Source organism: Tenrec ecaudatus, chromosome 9 (genome assembly GCF_050624435.1).
Source record: "Tenrec ecaudatus isolate mTenEca1 chromosome 9, mTenEca1.hap1, whole genome shotgun sequence".
NCBI lineage: Eukaryota > Metazoa > Chordata > Mammalia > Afrosoricida > Tenrecidae > Tenrec > Tenrec ecaudatus.
Genome location: NC_134538.1, coordinates 109,637,320 through 109,656,891, shown reverse-complemented (window position 1 = coordinate 109,656,891; position 19,572 = coordinate 109,637,320). Strand labels below are relative to the sequence as shown.

General features: G+C 40.2%; 1 protein-coding gene across 1 annotated transcript in view; it reads left to right on the top strand.

The window, feature by feature from the left end:
• The window catches only part of ZNF804B (zinc finger protein 804B), a 78,320-nt gene extending 74,632 nt beyond the window's left edge, over positions 1-3,688 (top strand). Inside the window, exon 4 of the mRNA XM_075557355.1 lies at positions 241-3,688. Within this exon, the coding sequence (XP_075413470.1) occupies positions 241-3,688 (3,448 nt within the window). The remainder of the gene's footprint in view (positions 1-240) is intronic.
• The last annotated feature ends 15,884 nt before the right edge of the window (positions 3,689-19,572 follow it).

Here is a 19,572-nt window from a genome sequence, read left to right as displayed (position 1 = left end):
CATAAGGAATTCGCCTATTATCTTTTGATAATGTGAAAAGATGTTCTTAAGTGATTCATGTTAGAAATAGCTACTATGCAACAGAAGGTAGAGTGAATTGTGCAAGTTCAATTGAATGTTTAGATTGCAGTCGTGTAATTTATGAATCGTGGCATAAGCCATCATGGAAACACTAGGAAATGTTCACACGTTTATATTTCAAACCTAAGTTCTTCATCTTTTCACTCATTGTATTTACAGTGTTTCGGGAAACGGACCAGCATACAAGACTTCCCGGGTAATGATAGAAAAGCAACTCCTGCAAGGAGTTTTCCCCGTTAAGAACGGCAGAAAGGCATCATTCACAAAGAGTGCTCTTCTCCTTAAAGGAAAAAGTGTCCCGAGAAGTATTTCTGATAGACAGCGGTCCACCGTGCCAAACAGACACCAGTTACCAACAGACAGGCGCTACTTGTTTGGAAGTCGGACTCCACATACGTCCCCCGGTCCTGGCAATGTCAGTCACAGGACCGGTGTATCGTTTTCTTTTTCCAGAAAGGTCCATCTAAAATTAGAATCCTCGGCATCAGTTTTCAGTGAGAACACGGAAGAAACACATGATTGTAACAAGTCCTCCACTTACAAAACAAACCAAGCTGAAGAGAAATGCAAGTGCTGCCCCCACACCAATGAGGCAGCACACCTCTCTGAGGAAAAAGATATAAACATGTCGCCAAGCCATCTGGAAAGTGTTTCACATAACAGCTTCCCTGCAAACTCTAAGATATTGCAAGGCAAACATGACTCTATTGACGAGCCGCTAAAAGACCCCACTAGCATCCGTGCTTCATTCTCGAGAGCGAACATTCGTCTTTCAGATGTGGGCTTTTCACCTCCCAGCCGGGAAAAAGCAGCTCAAAATACATTGCAGAATGCTTTACGAAACCGCATTCATTACCCGTGCCAAGCAAATGCTTCCTCCTGCGCACCAAACACTTACAAGCCCAGTGATGCCAAGGGCTTTGACTGTCTGGAGGGGTTTCCTTCACCAGGGCCAAGTGAACACAGCAAGCCAGTGCATGTGAATCCCCACCCCCGAACTGAGAGCGGAGATAAATCGTCACGTGACACAGGACGGGACAGCCACGACGCGCCGCGGCTGCTACGAGAAGCCTGTCTCCACGATGCGCAGTCTAGCGCGCTGCCCTTTCTTCACGTGCGAAGCAAGGATGGCCACACCACGCTCCAGTGGCCAACCGAGCTCTTGCTGTTCACAAAGACACAGCCCTGTATCTCTTATGGCTGCAACCCGTTGTATTTTGATTTTAAGCTTTCTCGGAACACAAAGGATGGCCGCGATCCAGAAGACCTAAAGAGAAAACTGGGTATGAAATCCCCTAACGTGGAGAGCCAATCCTCAGGTTTAATCGAAGACCAACAAAAAGTGATCCAAGAAGATAATCTGTCTCTAAAACCAAAGATGACTACAATGAATCCAGATTGGGAAAATTTCCAGAGAAATTACAATTTGGACGACAGTGATGCGGAGCCAAATGTGGATATGCATAATTTTAGTACAAGAGATTTGGCTATGAACAACCCGAAAGTGCCTGCTTATCATGAGATCTCTCGTACAGGGCATAAGACTAGTGATAACGAATCGCAGGAATCTTCCAGGGTCCATTGGCAAAGTTGCCCAAGGGTAGTTCTAAAGAATGCCAACGAGGGCCTCTCTTTGACTCCCTGCTTACCCAGGACTAAAAAAAAGCATAAACTGATTCCCTGTGATGCTCAGTCAGAACTGGAAGATGGCAAGCACTTCCCCTGGGACGCTCCGCCTTGTGCAGCACCACGCGGCAGGGAGCACGGGGAGGAGTTCAGTCGGCTTTTCAAGAGGGGCAACTTGCTCTGCTTTTGTAAGAAAGAACTTATGCCAGCTGACAGACACAAGCGGAAACGCCGAAAGCACAACGGCCTGTCGGTGCCGGACCAGGTAGCTCGGAGTGACCACCTGCAGGCGGAAACGCACGCAGAAGGAAGCAGCCAACTGTGGGAGTCGTTTAAAAAGGAAACGTACAAAAATCACAGATACGCTCCGAGACACAAACTGAACAAAAATCCATTTCCAGGGCGACCGTGCCCGAGAGCCATCCCTTCTGATTCTAGCACACACATTTCTTGTGCTGGGCGCAGAGAATCGGTGCCGAATGGCCAGGGACTTCAGCACAGCAAATCGGGCTCCTGCTCCAGAGAGCCAACCCATCAGCTAAGCCAACAGGACAGAAGGCCTGCATCTTTGGGCAGCTCTCCCATTTGTGGTGTGGCGAAGGCAAAACCCATTCAATGCAAGTCCGGGACTGTCAACTGTCTCTTAAGAAACTGTCCCAGTGGGCCCGAGTCCAGCAAGACAGAAAGAGAGAGAATCCCCCTAACGGCCAAAAGCCTCTTAGAAAGAGTGCAGGCCAAAAAGGGCCAGGAGCAAGGAACTAATGTTGACGCCTCCTCAAGCAACTGCAAAAACAAACCAGAAGCTCGTTCACAAATCCAGTGCGTGGTCCAGTGGGAGCCACCAAGCTGCGGCCGCTCAGCATTGCCCCTGTCCGAGAAATTACAGAATGGAAGTCAAAGGACAACTAGGAAGGGCGGTGCAGTTCTGAGGACGCCGGAGGAAGTGAACGTGAAAGCCCCGCAGGGGAGTCACTCTCCTGCAGTCATAGAAGCAGGGGGTGTGCAGCACCTGCCACTCGGGGGAGAGCAGGTCCCAGCAGAAGCTCCGACATCAAACAGGATGGGTCCCACGGCAAAAGGAGACTCGCGACCAATCATGGGGGAAGTCCAACCTTTCATTCCAAGCTGGGACCCAGTACCAAATGATTTCTCTGGTGCTTTTCTGTCGAATCCATATACTGCTGTGATGAATTTCACAGAGACCAAAGACGACCAACTAGATCCAGAACTGCAGGACGGAAGCATGCACATGAACCGTATAGCGGAGCATACAAACTCTTACTATGACAGAACTATGCAGAGGCATGACTGTGTAGAAGATGGATCAGAAGTGTGTCACAAATCCATCTCTCCCCCTTTAATTCAACAGCCCCTAACATTTTCTCCTGATGAAATAGATAAATATCAACTCCTTCAGCTACAAGCCCAACAGCACATGCAGAAGCAGCTCGTCTCAAAGCATCTTCGAGTTGTGCCTGCTACAGGGCCGGCTGCCTTCTCTCCGGCGCCCGCCGTCCAGCCGGTGCCCGTGCATCAGCACGCTTCCATCACCACCATCCACCACACGTTCCTCCAGCACTTGGCTGTGTCCACTTCCCTAAACTCCCACACCGGCCACCTGCCAATTGCTCATCTGCATGCCCTCTCACCGCCACATTTTACTCCCATCACCTTTGCACCTTTGACGTCTGCCGTCATCCCGGCGCACCCCACCTTCTTAGCGGGGCACCCTTTGCATTTAGTCACTGCCTCCCACTTCCATCCTTCCCACATAACACTTCAGCCCCTGCCCCCTGCTGCATTTCTCCCAGCACTGTTCAGCCCTCGCTTGAACCCAGCCACAGCGTCCATCATCCACTTGAATCCTTTAATCCAGCCAGTGTTCCAAGGTCAAGATCTCTGCCATCATTCTTGCTCCAGCCAGATGCAACAGTTAAATGGAGTGAAAGAGGCCTTAAATGTGTCAGCCCACTTGAACTAGTAGGTGTTAAAGCTCTTTTGTGGATAAATCAAAGATTGTCACTACCTACACAATCATACTGGTGTCCGTTTCATATTGACCAATATAATATGAACTGAATGACCAATATTGAAACAAAAGTATTGGAAGAATGCATTTTATGCATTTGCAAAAAGTAATAGAGCAAATGAAATGTATGTCTTGGATGGGTTTGGGGAAAGGGATTAAAGAACTTTTTTGGGTAATTTCTCACATGTTTGAAGATGATAGCAGAAAAATTTGGGCAGAGCATTAATATTACAAAGGAAAGAACGTCAAATGGGATATATAACCCTTTGTACCAGGCGCTTGATTGAGTGAATGGATGAATGAATGCACATTTGGTTTTACTCATCAGATAATACAAGATCTCTGAAAATATCAATTATTGACAGCCTTCAATTAACGTAGCGATTGTTATATTTTCATGGGAAGAAAGTGATATATTATCTGATCAGTTCAGATTAAAAACCACACTTAGAAGATTCTTTACCCAAATTATATTAAGTTTCTGTGAAATAGTTACCTTAATTTCATATATATATTCATCTATCTCAAGATAATTTTATAATTGTAAGAATATCCACCACCTAAAATGAAGAGTTTTATTTTTTGTATAAGAAAACATATCAAATGGTATTTAATAATGAAAAATAAACTATGCTCAGAGTAACATTTTGAATCTCTTATTTCCTCTTCAAATATCTCTGCACGTTCACTCCAGGAGTCCTGGTAGCTCTGCGGGGAAGCTTTAGAGTGTCAACATCACCGTCAGCTATTCAAGCCTGCCCATTGCTCTGAAGGAGAGAGATGTCCTCTGCTGCTAAGACTTAGCGTCTCAGAAAAGCTACACAGGGGAAGGAGTCAGGATTGACTCGATGGCAGTGGGTTTAAATTATAGAAGCAAAAGGTTTGAAATAGAAGTATTTTATGTGAAGTTTATTTTTGAAATATCTCCAGGTAGTTGGGGTGTTGTACTCAATTGTGTCAAATATTGAGAAAAATGATGAATAACATCGTTAATTTTACAAATTAGTTTTAAACATATTAAAATGCCTTATAACCCACAGTATTTTCCCTTATATTTGTGAATAACCCTCCAGTAAAGATTGTTATTTTGTATTCTTTTTTTTCCTTTTATAAACATTTTATTAGGGACTCATACAACTCATCACAATCCATACATATACATACATCAATTGTATAAAGCACATCCGTACATTCTCTGCCCTAATCATTTTCAAAGCATTTGCTCTCCAATTAAGCCCTTTGCATCAGGTCCTCAAAGGAAAACATATGTTAACAGCATGTTTCCATACACACGTGTTTCAGAGAAAAATGAATTGATCAGGAATTGAGGTGGTTACCCACTTCCCACCGTATGCACAGTGCCGCACACTCTCTTACTGGGGGATGTCTCCTTCCCTTTAGCTTCACCAGGAATGGAGCCATGATTCATGAAGGCCATTGAGTTGCAGGGAGTCAGATAAAGAACTCTGCCAATTGCATCTCATTTACTACTTGCAACAGTCATGTGAGATCAATATTATCACTCCTCCTCACAGAAGAGATAAAGTTGAGAGATACAATATTTAATAGTTGATAAAGAGAAGGTATATCATCAAATAGAGAGAATGAATGGGTGCCCATACAGTGGTAAGTGAATAACTACCTAAATTACTGATCAGTTCTGGTTCCAAGTGATCCTATGTGCAAAGAAAGAAGCCCAGCCCAGTCCTGTGCCCTCCTCAATGTTGTTCTTATGTTTGAGACCATTGTTTCAGCCATTGTGTCAATCTATCTTGTTCACGGCCTTTGTTCATGGACTAGTTGCTCGTCATAACATATCCAAAGTACACAAGACATCTCGTCACCCTTGATTTTAAGGAGAATTCTACTTGTACTTGTTCCAAGACATATTTATTTGTTTATTCTTTTGGCAGTCCATGGTACCTTCAGTGTTCTTTACCAACCCCATAGTTCAAACGCACCTCTCTTTCTTTGGTCTTAGTTATGCAGTGTTTAAATTTCACATGTATATGAGGCAATTGAAAATACCATGGCTTGAGTCAGACGTACTTTAATCCTCAAACTATCCACCTGGCTTTTCAACAATTGAAAGAGGTCTGGGGCAGCAGATGTACCCAATGCAATGTATCCTTTAATCTCCGGACTTCCATTACCATGGACACTCATTGTGGATCCTACCAAGATGCAATCCTTAATGACTTCATTGTCAGCGACATTGATGGTGATGTTGTCTATGGTCCATTTGTGAGGATTCTGGTTTTCTTTGTATTGAGTTGAGAGCCATAACGAACACTGCAATCCTTCATGTTCAGCAACAAGTGCTTCAAGTCACCCTCTCTTTCAGCAATCAAGGTTGTGTCAACTGCATATTTCAGATTGCTAATAAGCCTTCCTCCTATCCTGATGCCACATTCTTTTGCATATGGTCCCACTTCTTGGATTGTTTGTTCAGCTTACAGATTTGGTAAGAGGAGACAACCCTGGCTCACATTTTTCCTAATTTTTAACGTTGCAATATTCCCTTGTTCTTTTCTCACAAATGCCTCTTGATGCATGAACTGATCCCAAATGAGCACAGTAGAGTGTTCTGGGATTTCCATTCTTCTCAAGCCTATCCATAGTCATCCACACAGTGGGATCCTTTCCACAGTCAGTGAAACAAGTGAGTATCTTTCTAGTGTTTTCTTTCTTCAACAATGGTACCCGATTCCATGTCCTCTTCTGACTCCAGCCGGAACCTCTGGAAGCTCCCAATCAATGAAACCATTGTTAGATGATCTTCAGCAAAATTTTAATTGCATATGATATCAATGATATTGCTCTATAATTTGAGCATTCTTTTGGGTCACCCTTCTTTGGAATGGGTACAAAATGGTATCTCTTCCAGTCAGTTGGCTATGTAGCTAGCTTCCAGATGTCCTGGCATCAACCAGCGAGAGCTTCCAGCGTCTCTTCAGCTTACTGGAACTTTTCCGTTGGTATCCCATCAATACCTTGAACCTTGCTTTCGGCTAATGTTTTCAGTGCAGCTTGGACTTCAGCCTCGGTATCATTGAGTCTTGCTTATCTGCTACGTCATGGAATGGTTGAGTTAACAGGAGTTCTTTTCGGTCCAGTGACTCTGTAGTCCTATCTTCTCGATGCTTCCTATCTTCTCACAGATAGAGGCAGTTTGATTTTTGTGAATTCTATCTGGAGAAGTCTATGTGTGTAGCTCCATGTGTGTTGCTGAAAATACATATTTGTGATGAATAAAGCATTGATCTTGAAAAATTCTATCATGTACTTTCCAGCTTCATTTCCAGCATCAAGATGACATATTGCAACTTCTATTCCTTCCTGTTTCATTTTAGTACCAATATGATCAATTCATCTTGATTCCATGTTTGACCAATTTCAGACTGAAAAATTTGGTAAAATTCTTCAATTTCTTCACCACTAGCTTTTTGTTGGTGGTGCATAAATCTGAACTGTTGCTTTGATTGGATTTCCTTGTGTGTGAATAGACATTATTCTATCCCAGACAGTATTGTACTTCAAGATGGATCCTGACGTGTCCCTTTTGACGATAAGTACAGTGTGCTCCTCCTGATTGTGTCAATCCTGGCATAGTAAATCATATACAATTTTATTCTAAATGATCAAAGCAGTCCATTTCGGCTAACACATAGAATATAAAACTTGATGCATTCTGTTTCATTTTAATGACTTCTTATTTTCCTAGATTCACATGTGATGCACTCTAAATTCTAATTATTAGTTGATGTTTCAGCTATTCTGTTGGTGTCGTGACCATTAGCAAATGAAGGTCCCTGAAGCTTTATGTCTCAAGGCATGCTCCAGCCATGTGATTATGACCTGCTGTACTTTGAAAAGGGATCCTTTCCTTAGTCATAGTCTGAGGTCTGAGAGGGCTCATCTTCTGGCACAATCTCTGACAATGTTCTGCTTCCGTTCATCAGGCTTTCAGACTAATGCCTCTGAACTGGATAGCATATTCATGCTTCATAGTCTGTTCTTAGTCTGTAAGCTCTGTGGAAACCTGTTCACTTTAGGTCACCCTGCTCGTATTTGCAATCCCAGTAACATAGCTTCTATCAGCACAACAACACACAAACCACTGCAGTCTGACAGACTGACAGGTAACAGTGGATGGATGGTGATACATGTGGTATCGTCCAAAAATTGTGGGATGGAAATTTTGAGTGGAATATGGCAAAGAAAAGTTTAGCTTATTTTCAAATGATATAAAAATACAAGAAAAGCACAATCAAATATTAGAATCTCTGTACAGGTATGGCACTCCATAAAAATGTTCATAAAAGACCATAGGTATAAGAAAGTACCTAAAAGGAGGCAAGATAATGGATGTTTCTTATTTTTAATTGGTGACAAGTACTGAGCAGATTTCAAATAAAAATAATATGGATGATTTTTATTTCCTAAAATGCTTCTCAAAGCTGGCACAGAATCAAGATTTTTAAAATTGTGGGAACTCACTGTCTTGCTACGAATGGGGCAGAGCAAGAAATTGCATTTTGTAATTGCCTTGGAGACAAGTTCATTTCTTCAAAGGTTACGACGACAGGGCTTTGACTGGACACTTAATTTTAAGGAACCAATTAATATGACTTGATGAGTGACCTTCTTGGAGTAGTTATCAGGGATGAATGCAGTCACTAAAGGCACTACCCTTGATTCTTAGGAAGTCGACTTCACCATTAAAATAAAGTACCACTTGTAATGCAGAGTGAGAAATTATAAAAGTCAAAATATATCACGAAGAAAGAGAAGGCTTATAAATGCAATTAAGATTAAACTGGAATAAAGGATTCCAATGGAGAGGGAAAGAGTTCTTTAAATACTCCTGTAGGGACAGAAATAGGGGCAAACACCTACAGAAACTGTTCAGTGCCATCCATACATAAAACAATAGCACAATAGTTTTGAGACAAAATTAACATTGTTTTATTAGCAACAGATGACTGAATGTGCAACAAACAAACAAAAATAGTGATGGTAACTAAATTTAATGACTTCATTTTGCTCACACTATGGAAGAGAATGTTGAAGTGGAAATTAGAGTGAAAACATGGATAAAAACCTGTTTAACACACACATGCCACTTCAAATGAATTTAAATGTGCACACTGTTAAGAATCTTACCAGAGTGTAAAGTCACCTTTGAATGGTCTCATGTTATCAACTCTTCTTGAAAACCATGTAGAAAGGGAGAAGTGTTAGAAAAATAATGTCTAGCAGAGATAGTCAGATGGCACTGACTTCAAAGCTAGCATTATTAGATCAGAATTTAAGCAGACTCGTTAGTGAAAAGGATAAGACAGTCACTGGCAACTGTCGCTGGCACACAGAAACCGATTGATAAAGAGTAACGGCATTTTCTCATTTATCTATAATTGTTTCTTTATTCAACCAATAATAGTTGGGAACCAAATGTACGCTGTTGTGTAGCGTCATTAAAGTTGGGTCATGCAAACAAAAACAGACTATGCAAATGAATGATAAAGAGCAAAAAGAGAGAAAGGGGCTCAGTGCTGGGGTAGCGGAGCGGGGATGAAGTACAACTTCGAGTAGAGTCGTCAAGAGAAGCCTCTGTTAAACTGCCATTTCAGTGAAGAGCTGAAAGATTTGCAAGGTAAAATAAAGTCAAAGCTCACTGCCAGCGAGTCAATACTGACTCATAGCAACCCTACAGGACAGGGTGCAACTGCCCCTGGGGGATTCCAAGACTCTGTAAGGGAATAGAAAGGCCCTTCTTCCTCTCACCAGGTGACTGGTGGTTTCAAACTGCAGACCTTGTGGATGGCAGCCCGACGTGGACCTGCTCCGCCACCGTGGCTTATACTGGCCTAAATGAAGATCAGTTAGCAACCAACCGAGTGCACTTGCTGTGCAGCAAGGATCATATGGCTGGGAAAGCGAGTGAAAGGGGATGGCATCAGGGAGATGAAATCATAGTAGTCACTTTGAATGAACGCGTGGAGGAGCTTGTCGACCATCGTAATGGCAGCCTTTATTGTATGATGACAAGATAAACTGGACATTAAAGACATGAATTGTCTTACAATTTTATCAGTGTCACTCAGCTATTGTACTGTGACTATTCACTAATACAGTGAGGGCAAGACTAGGAAGGTCAATTAATGAATTCAACTAGTTCAGCTAACAAAATACACTGAATTTTGCAGGGAGTGTCTAGTGAAAATATTAAACATGATGACACCCTGAAAATATTTCAAATCAGTGGTGAATTTTCTTCATATTATGTGTGAGTTTTAGAAGAAAGGATTTCAAAGTGGCACAGTCATTTTAAATCAAACATCTGAAACCATAGACTTGCTGTAAATTAAAAGAGAAAACTCTGTGGAAGGAGATAGATGGGAAGTTCAGAGATGGCGTCCATGACCTCGCCAACTTTAAAGAGTGGGAGTTAAAGAAGGAGTCAACAAATGAGCCTGTTTTGTGACATTAAAACATAAATCCTAGTGACTCTGTAGATCAGGGCAAACACAGCAACAGGTGTTCCCAGAGTCTGCAAATCTCGACAGGAGAACACTTGCACATCTTTCTCCTATGGATCTGCTGGTGGGTTTGAACTGCTCATGCTTGGGTTAATGCATGAACACCTTAACTACTTCTTTTTGTCACATTACACAAGAATAGGCCCAAGAGATGTATGCTCTAGAAGCTAATTGAGGAAAGGTATCCACGAAATGAGGGTGATCAACCTTGGCAAATGTTGTTGAGTTAATTGAGAATTACTTCTGGTGGTCAAGTGGATAAGCTTGGGTTGCTCAAACCCACCAGCTGCTGCCCAGGAATAAGACGAGGCTGCTTGCTCCTATGAATTGTTATAGTCTCAAAAATCCTATGGAACAGTTTGATCCTGTCCTATAGCATTAATATTGCTTGGAATCCACTCAACTTGATGACAGTGGGTTTCATTTCCATACTAGTTATTTTAACTGGTAACTGTGATGGATTGGTTGGACTGGAAGAGTAAAAGGCCTGAGAATGTTACAGAGAGAAATGCTTCTTCTCAATATCCTGTGAACAATCATGAGCACTGTATTTTCATAGCTAGTTGAGCAACTATACCCGAAGAATACTGAGAGAAAGACTAATTTAAAATTGGGTGGAAAGTTTCAGAGACCAACCAGTCAGAAGGCTTGGTATTGTTCTGTGTTATAAGGGACATTTCATAAACCATGGATAAATCACACAAGACATACATGTATCTATCAAATAGAAAACATACCAACAAACCCAGGATGAGTAACAAGTGTGCTTAATGGAGAAAACAATGCAAAAAATTCAAAACAATAAAAATAGGAAATGAAATATATGAGTCGATGTCAAAATTCTATTATTTTTAGTTTTTTTAAAATCTTGCACACATGGATTTAACAGAGCAAGATTTCAGTGCGTCCACATGTAGGGTCCGGTATAGTCCAACTCCTAATGAGCCAGCGATATGAAGAGAACGTGTGGGGAAGTGTTACGTGATACCAAAGAAATGCTGCAGTATTGAGAAAATCTTTTCCTTTTGAACTTGGAGCAAATGAGGCCACTTGTGAAAAGTATGTGTCATTCTAGAATATCGTTTAAAAGGTTACCAACAAACTAAAGTGGAACCCTGGAAGGCAGACCTAAGAGGCCAAATCAGTTTATCTCTAATAATTTTGAAGAACATGAGTTCTATGTCATGCAACTTATCAACTGGAAAAAGGTTCCATTTTCAAAGTCAATACTTCTGAGAGTGTTGGGGAAAGTAGGTTTGTTTCCTTACTACAGCACCTTTGAGAACACTGACCTTGTAGCATCTATCAGCTATTTCCAAAAGGGGAAACAGTCATTCCTAAAATGAATGTTAACCAATTGATTTTTTGGTCTCTGGACTATCTTCCAGAACGAATGGGCTGTGGAACAGACTCTGGGAAACGCCATGGGAAGAGTAAGGAAAACCATATGTGGATTGTAAAGTAAACACTGCTGGGGAGGAATTTCATACATGGGACGACTTTCTAACTGACATATATCCGTGCTTGTTTATTTGATTCTTTAGGGGAAATAAATATTTCAAAAAAGTAGGCTTGGTGAATGTTTTCATTCAAGATGAAAACAGTTTGACTATTTTACTTTTTTATTTTGCCTATTTGAGCAAAATTCTTATAGATTTCAGAAGTGTTCTTAGAATTGTACTTGTGATCAGTGACAAATATTCTCTTGAATTATTTCCAAATTTAAAATTCTCAGTTTTAAATGAGGCTAGCATTTTTCTTCTGATAATACTAAAAAACCCATTTCTGACTGTGGAGACAGTGTCGGAATGTTCTTGACTGTGTAAGTGAGACAAATGCACTCTAAGTAAATGACACACAAGCAATCTTATATATCAGATTCTAAAATGCAACCATTTGCAATGCAAAGATTTGCAATCAAATTCTAAAACACAAACATTTGCCACATGGACACATGTTTTCAGCACTGTTCCTTTTCATTTCCATAATTATGCAGTAGTTGATGTTTTAGCATTTTATTTCTTTGATACCTATTACCCGATATGCACCAAGTAATTCTAATTACTCTTTCACACTTTGCTGATGGAGGAAAGTTATGAATCGCTCTCAAGCTCTGAATGTTAATGTAAAAACTGAAAATAATTCAGATGGTTCACAGATTAAAAACTGGAAAATCTCTGCCCCTACATCCCTTAGGACAGGTAGAACTGCCAAGAAGCTAACCTGAAGCAAACTACTGCAATCGGGGGACGGCTGATGGGTTCGCACTGCCAACCTTCCAGTTTCCAACAAGCTTTCAATAATTGAGCCACTGCAATTTCTTACTTAGAGGCAGCGTATCAGGGTACAGTTAGACACAATCAATGTTTTGTACATAGAACCTGGAAATTTGGTAAATGTCATCTCCTTTATCATTCCCTGCCAAATTCAGCAAGATAAAATGCAAAGGGACTAGAAAAACCATATTGCGGTATTCTGAGTGCACAGTATCCTTTTATAAATATTAACAATTGTACACAAGGCAGCAAATGATCACACTGCAGGAGTTTGTAAAGTTCCTAATGCCCACTTTTGCTGTTTTCCTTCGCTTGACAGAGCAGGCTTAGTTCCCTTACAGAAAGTCCACTTTTCCCCTCCAATTTTGCCAGTGCTTACTGGGCGATTCCTCTTAGCTCTGAATAGAAATACATTCAAATAAGTTAATCCTATAAAAATCGGGAATTAAATATTTAATCATGAAAATGATTCATGATCATAAACTCTAATCAGGCTGTCTCCTTGGTGCCCAAAGCTCTTGCTTAGTTCCAAATAAAGGCAGCAGCACAGCTTTCTGGGCTTCACCGTGGTGCTTTCCAGATGGTTGCAGACAGTATGCATTTCATGCATTGAAACGATGAGGAAAGATCCAGGGGGAATGCTCTCCTTTGGGGGCACACCACTTGGAGTCTCGGTGTTCTGGATGCGTATGAACGCCGAGATGCCACCACGATGGTTGACTGCCTCCTTACTGATGAGATAACATTGCCAGTCGCCCCAAACCCGGCACATGCTTCCAAATCCCCCACTCCCCAAGGTGTCAGAAAGACAAACATGCTAAAGAAAGAGAGGAACAGATCGGGTCCATTTTTCTAAAAGCACAATTTCAAGAATTTAAATCTTGCCCACCAATGTATATAGCTAAAATACCGAGGGGAAAACCCCAGCGAGAGTTTATCTCTGGCCCAGCAGGGCTGATAAACATGTTTAATTTTGTTTTCAAATTAGATGAATTCCCCTCAAGAAATATGTCCTCGTTGTAAAACAGAAATATTATTAGCAAGTGGGTGACCACAGGCACGTGGTAGTCAGGAAAACAGATTCTGGCCTGTTGTGTCTCAGAGGGAAATGGCTTCAATAAGATGGAAGCTTTCTACCAAAATATGAGTTTCTGGGCAATAAACCTGAGTCTAGAGGATTTTCAAAGGCTGTCATTTCATTCAGGGGAAAAAGTATTATCCACTTCTTCTATTAGGCAGAGGTTTGAAGGTGATTGTCGCATTGCTTTGGATTAAACTATATTAAAATGGAAGTCGTGGCTGAATCAGTTAGGTTTAGAATAAACCAGTATTAGAGAAATAACCCAAAGGGTCTTTTTCGCATTATGCAGTTTTGTGTAGAAGAGAGAGCTCACAATCCATCTTCTTAATTCTTTCCCCAAAGTCTCATCCTCCCTTTCCACACTGCTACCTTTCTTAAGCAGTAAATGTGAGAGAATCTCGACAAAAACTGAAAAGAAAACAGACAAATTGGAAAGATAAAAAATGTGACTGTACACGTGTGTATGGACATGGGTGTGTTCCTAATAAACATGTGTGTTCGACTTCAGTTGCAGTTACTGATCAAGATCATTTTTCCAAACACATACTCATGTACTGAGACAGTCAAAATCAAGACCATATTTCCTACACACACTGCTAAAGTGTCAGTTCCTTCAATAGGTGAGAGAAGAGATAATAAAATAATCATGTAAATTAGTTATGTAACTAAGGCAAATCTTCACCTTGCTCAGTTATATGTGTCTAGCATACTGGATAATAGTCTGGCAATATGGTACATAAACCAATCGTGTCATTTTATCTGCTCTGCACAGTGTTTTATATTATGCGGTGGCTAAGTAAAATTGCACTACTGGATATACAAAGCAGCTGTTTGTAGGTTATTCAATAAATTACTTGGACTATTGTTCAATGCAATAATATTTTTTTCAAAGAAAGGTGTAGTGGTATAAGTGTTAGTTATGTATTTCTAACAGAGATACCAAAATAGAACAAAATAAAATGCAAAAAGTTGTGGAAATGTTCTGTATTTTACACTGCTGCATTGAAAATGCATCAAACATTTTATTTATACCTGTATATATTTATATTATATATTTAAAGATTGGGGTTTCTTAGACAATTTCTTAAAATTTAGTGTTATACAATCAAGCTGTTTCATCAAATTGAAAATAAATTCGACTTTAAACATTCTGTGGATTTTTGTCATTGTTGTTGAAATCTATTACACTTGAGTGATGTGGGTATTTATTTTTATTTGAAATATACGTGATCCAAGGAGGTGCAGTTCTCTCACAAAGCTATAGAAACAGTTTCTGAAATGTCTTCTCTGACAGATTTTATCACGTGGACATGATGGCACTCTACACATTATTTTTTTGCTGTTGTGGTTAATACTTGAAAAAAATTACTTGAATCAATAATCCCTATAATCTGTTATTCTCAGAAGGATTTAGCTCACTGGGAAATCTCTTTAATCAAGCATGACCAAATAGAGTGAGAAAATGACTTGACATTCCACTTAAAGGTCACTTCTTACTTCATTTCTTTCTCATTACCCTCCAAAAACAGCTAAAAGAGCCTTTACATATGGATCTTAGTGAGAAATTATTCACGGAAAATTGCAGGGCCTGCATTCTGGGCATGACACCAGATGTTCTCTTTGTTCCAGAATCACCTCCATCTTGCACCTTCCCGTTCACCTTCGGCAAACCTTATCCAGATCACAAGGTCCCGAGAAGGCTAGGGTTGTCTTGTTAGGTGCCATCAGGTAAGTTCCAATTCAGAATGACCCTGTGTTCAACAGAAAATACTGCCTGCCCTGTCTAGGTCACCGTCACAACTGTTGTGAGGTGTTGGTCGCTGTGTTAATCCATTGCATTGAGACTAGTCCTCTTTTTCTTACCACTGCTTACAAATCATGGTGTTTTTCTCTATTGCCGGATCTTTCCAGAAAACATATCCTAAGTACGTTTGACAAACCCTCCCATCATTTCTGAGGAACAGTTTGGCTATCCTGTTTCCCAGACAGGTTTGATTATTCTTCTCAAAGTCCATGATATATTCACTGAATCATAATTCAAAGGCATCCATTTTTCTTTGATTGTCCCTATTAATTATCCAGCTTTGACATGTAGATGAGACTTTGGACACTTACTAAGCAGAATTGTTATATGTAACCCAGCCTAGTGGCTACATCCCAGCTGCAGCTTTAGTGATCAAATTGTGATGCATACAGTCTTTATACTCGCGTATGGTCTTTATCCTCAGAGCTTCCCCCTCCCCGATACGCGCACCTTCTCTCAGAAGGAGCTTTATTGATCCTCATCACCATTTTGGCTCCGGATGGGAATTGGTGACACTGATAGAAAATGAGTTTCACCTACTCCTAACACGTGGGATCGTCGTTAAACTCAGTAGAATTAAGGCATTTCCCAAATGGCACTGGTTTATGCTTTGACTCATAGGGAGGAAATCTACCAGAACTTTTTGAAGGTTTTCAACAAGAAGTAACGGAAAGCCACTGACTGCACTGACACAATCCTGATAATTTCTCATGACTTAATGTATTTCCGTGTTCAATTAACAAACATTTCCCTTATATCACATTTTAAAAGAGACAAGTTCAAAGACAGGGCATTTTTACTGTTGTTATACTATGACTTCTTCAGAGGACAGAACTGAGCATCTCTTCAGAAAATCGCTGCGTTCACTAACTACCCCTTTTAATGTTGCTTAGGTCAATGTGTTCCACTTGTTACATTGCTCATGGGCAATGCAAACTCTTCCACATTTCTGAGACTTTGACAGGGGAAAGAATAATTATTGTACACACCGTTCCCCAGGAAATAACTGGGACATCTGCAGTTCTCTTTTCTTTTGTATTTGAGAAATATTCTGATTTGATGAAAATAAAGGCAAATTAATTGATCAAGCATGAGACTAAGGGATAAGCTAGTCCCTTTGGGTACGTTTTGTTCTAGTGAACATGTATTCCTTAGCTGGGAGCTGATGCTGGCTCCCAGCACCTCGGTTTAGGACAGTGAACTTGTATTAAGCACACAAAGCTCAAGTTTCCCATAATTTTGTGTAACATTTGTATAATTACATATATTAAAATTGCATATACAAAATATATTTGTATAATTTTTATATAAATATACAAATACATTTTAGAATTAGTCAAATCAAGTTCACAACATTCATTACTCCAGCCCAGCAGTTCTCAATCTGTGGATCACAACCCCTCTGGGGGTCAAATAACCCTTTCACAAGGGTTGCCCAGTTCATAACGGTAGCAAAATTACAGTTATGAAGGAGCAACAAAAACAATTTTATGGTTGGGGGTCATTACAGCATGAGGAACTGTATTAAAGGGTCCTGGCATTAGGAAGGTTAAGAACTACTGCTCAAGGCCAAAGTCAAGAGTTTTAGCATTAATATGCTAACTATATTAATAGGCCTGGTTGTGCGATGGTTACATACTCAGCTGCTACCAGGACGTTGGTGCTTTGAACCTATCCCGCGGCTCCAAGGGCCACAGACATGGTGATGACAACTCACCTGGGGAGCTCGACTTTCTCCCACGGTTCCCAGTGAACAGGTGTCAGCTCTACAATAACCAGTAACAGGCTAAATACAGTCATTGAAGTAATATTGGAAAGTGGTATAATGGACTATTAGTCACTAAAAATGTAACATCCCAAACATAGCTACTAGTTTGACCCACAAACTCATTCCTTCTCTAGAGTTCCACATCCAATTCTCATTCACAACCTTCACTGAATTTCCAAGTTCTCAAGTTCACATTTTGATCATCTTCTTATATAACTTTTCACTCTCACAAGTCATGCTGTTCCCTATCTATCTATCTATCTATCTATCTATCTATCATCTATCTATCATCTATCTATCTATCTATCTATCTATCTATCTATCTATCTATCTATCTATCATCTATCTATCATCTATCTATCTATCTATCTATCTATCTATCTATCTATCTATCTATCTATCTACATACCCTGCAAATTCTGCATTCAAATCCATCCCCAAACTCTGTTCTTGTTCTCACCTTCCTTACAAGCACTGCAGGGCATTCCAGCTCACTGGGGTACAGTCAGAGCCTTCTCATTTGCTGCCTGCGTTTCAGGTTCCAAAGTCGAGTCCACTGAAGAGACCAAATGTTGTCCTGGAAACAGATCCCTGTTTAACAGTTTCTCACTATCTTTAGAACATACTCCACTGTCCTTACATAGCTCTTTAAGAATCAAATCCACATAGACTCTGATACTCTCTGCAACTTCCTCTCAGTCCACTCTATTATTCACTCTGGTCTATGCCGTTCCTCAGTCACACCCAGTGTTTCCTGTACAAAGTCATCATATCTGTTATTTTCTCTGCCTAGACTGTCCGTTTCCCCAGTCACACTCAGCATGTTCTTTCCCTCTCTTGCCTCCAGTATTTGTTCATATGTACTCCATGGGAAGTTTTTCTTAACCATCCAGTCTCCAATCCTAACAAAATATAACAGAACATCTTCTGTACTCTTTATCTTTTTAACCTTGAGGATTTCTCCTTGCAGCATATAAAAATCTCCTGGGCTGTTACATAGTGACCCTTGTGGCCCTTATGCGTTAGAACTGACTCAATGGTAATTGATAGCACAGTGGTTAAAACTCTGGATTAGCCGCTAAACCAAAGGTTTTCTGTTCAAATCCACCAACTGATCTGGAGAAGAAAAATGTTGTCTACTTTTGAAACAATTAGCTCGGGAAATGCTATAGGTCCAAGCTACTCTGTTCTGTAACTCACAAACCACTCGATGGCCAAGAGTTGTTTGTTTTCAAATGAAATTCTGTTTTGTTGGTGGAAGATGCCTTCCCATGTTAAAGTTTCATTCAAAGTATTTAAGCAGCATTAATTATAATTTTCATAATATGTCAACAGTCTTTCTCATGTTCTGGCTGTCCCTTTTCCAGAAATCTAGTTTTTCCCTTGCTCATTTAACTTTTCTATGCTCTACAATAAATGTTCATTTTTGTTTCAGAAAAAAATGTCTATTATCTTAGTGACATCACAGAGTGGCACATACAATAAAAGGTAATCTGCATAACAGTGATCATATGGGCATTGCCCCCTGTAGTGTGTGTGACCCCATTATATGACAATAAGGTAATCAAAGGATAGATTCAAGTTTTAGAGTATCTGAAGGTAATTATGGCAGGGAGTCCTCTGAACTCGAAGCTTTTTTTCCAGGACGTTTACCTTCATTCCACCCTTTCTCCCGTTCTATCTGGGCCATCAGTGGTGACCCCAGTCTCAACACTCCGGAGTGAGAGTTGAGATCATCTAGTCTTAGGGTATATGGGGCCATGAATCCCATAGTCTAGCAGACTTTTAGACTTCTGTTTTTCTCCAGGTTAATCTTTAGCTTCTGGTGAGTGGAGGGAGTATTTTTATCTGTTGATATTGTTGTTCACACTCACTTTTATATATTTTAAAACTAAACCTTTCTATAAGATGTAATGTTTCAATTTAAAATGAATTGAGATTTTTTCCCAATAATATTGTATTTTACTTTCCTAGATAGACTCATTCCAGGCTTACTACTCCAGTAAAGAGTTATAGTCTTGGAACCCCCGTAGGGGTCCCCCCACCACACCCATGGGTCAGAATTGACTCCATGGCTGTGAGTGGATCATAGGGCAAAAATAATAAGCGATCTATAAACATTTGTAAAGTAGAAAAATGAATATAAATTAAAGAACATTCTCAGTTGATTGGTTGATCCTGTCATTTTTATTTTAATAAATGCTAGAGAGAAAAGTTTGAGACAATATAATAAATTGTAACTTAAATCCTTCATTCTTCAGCAAAGAGCAGATGTGAAAAAATGGTTGATTAGCTAATTGGTAAAATAATTGGTGAACATGATACATTATTGTAGTTGCTGTTTTAATTTTATAAATATCCAGAT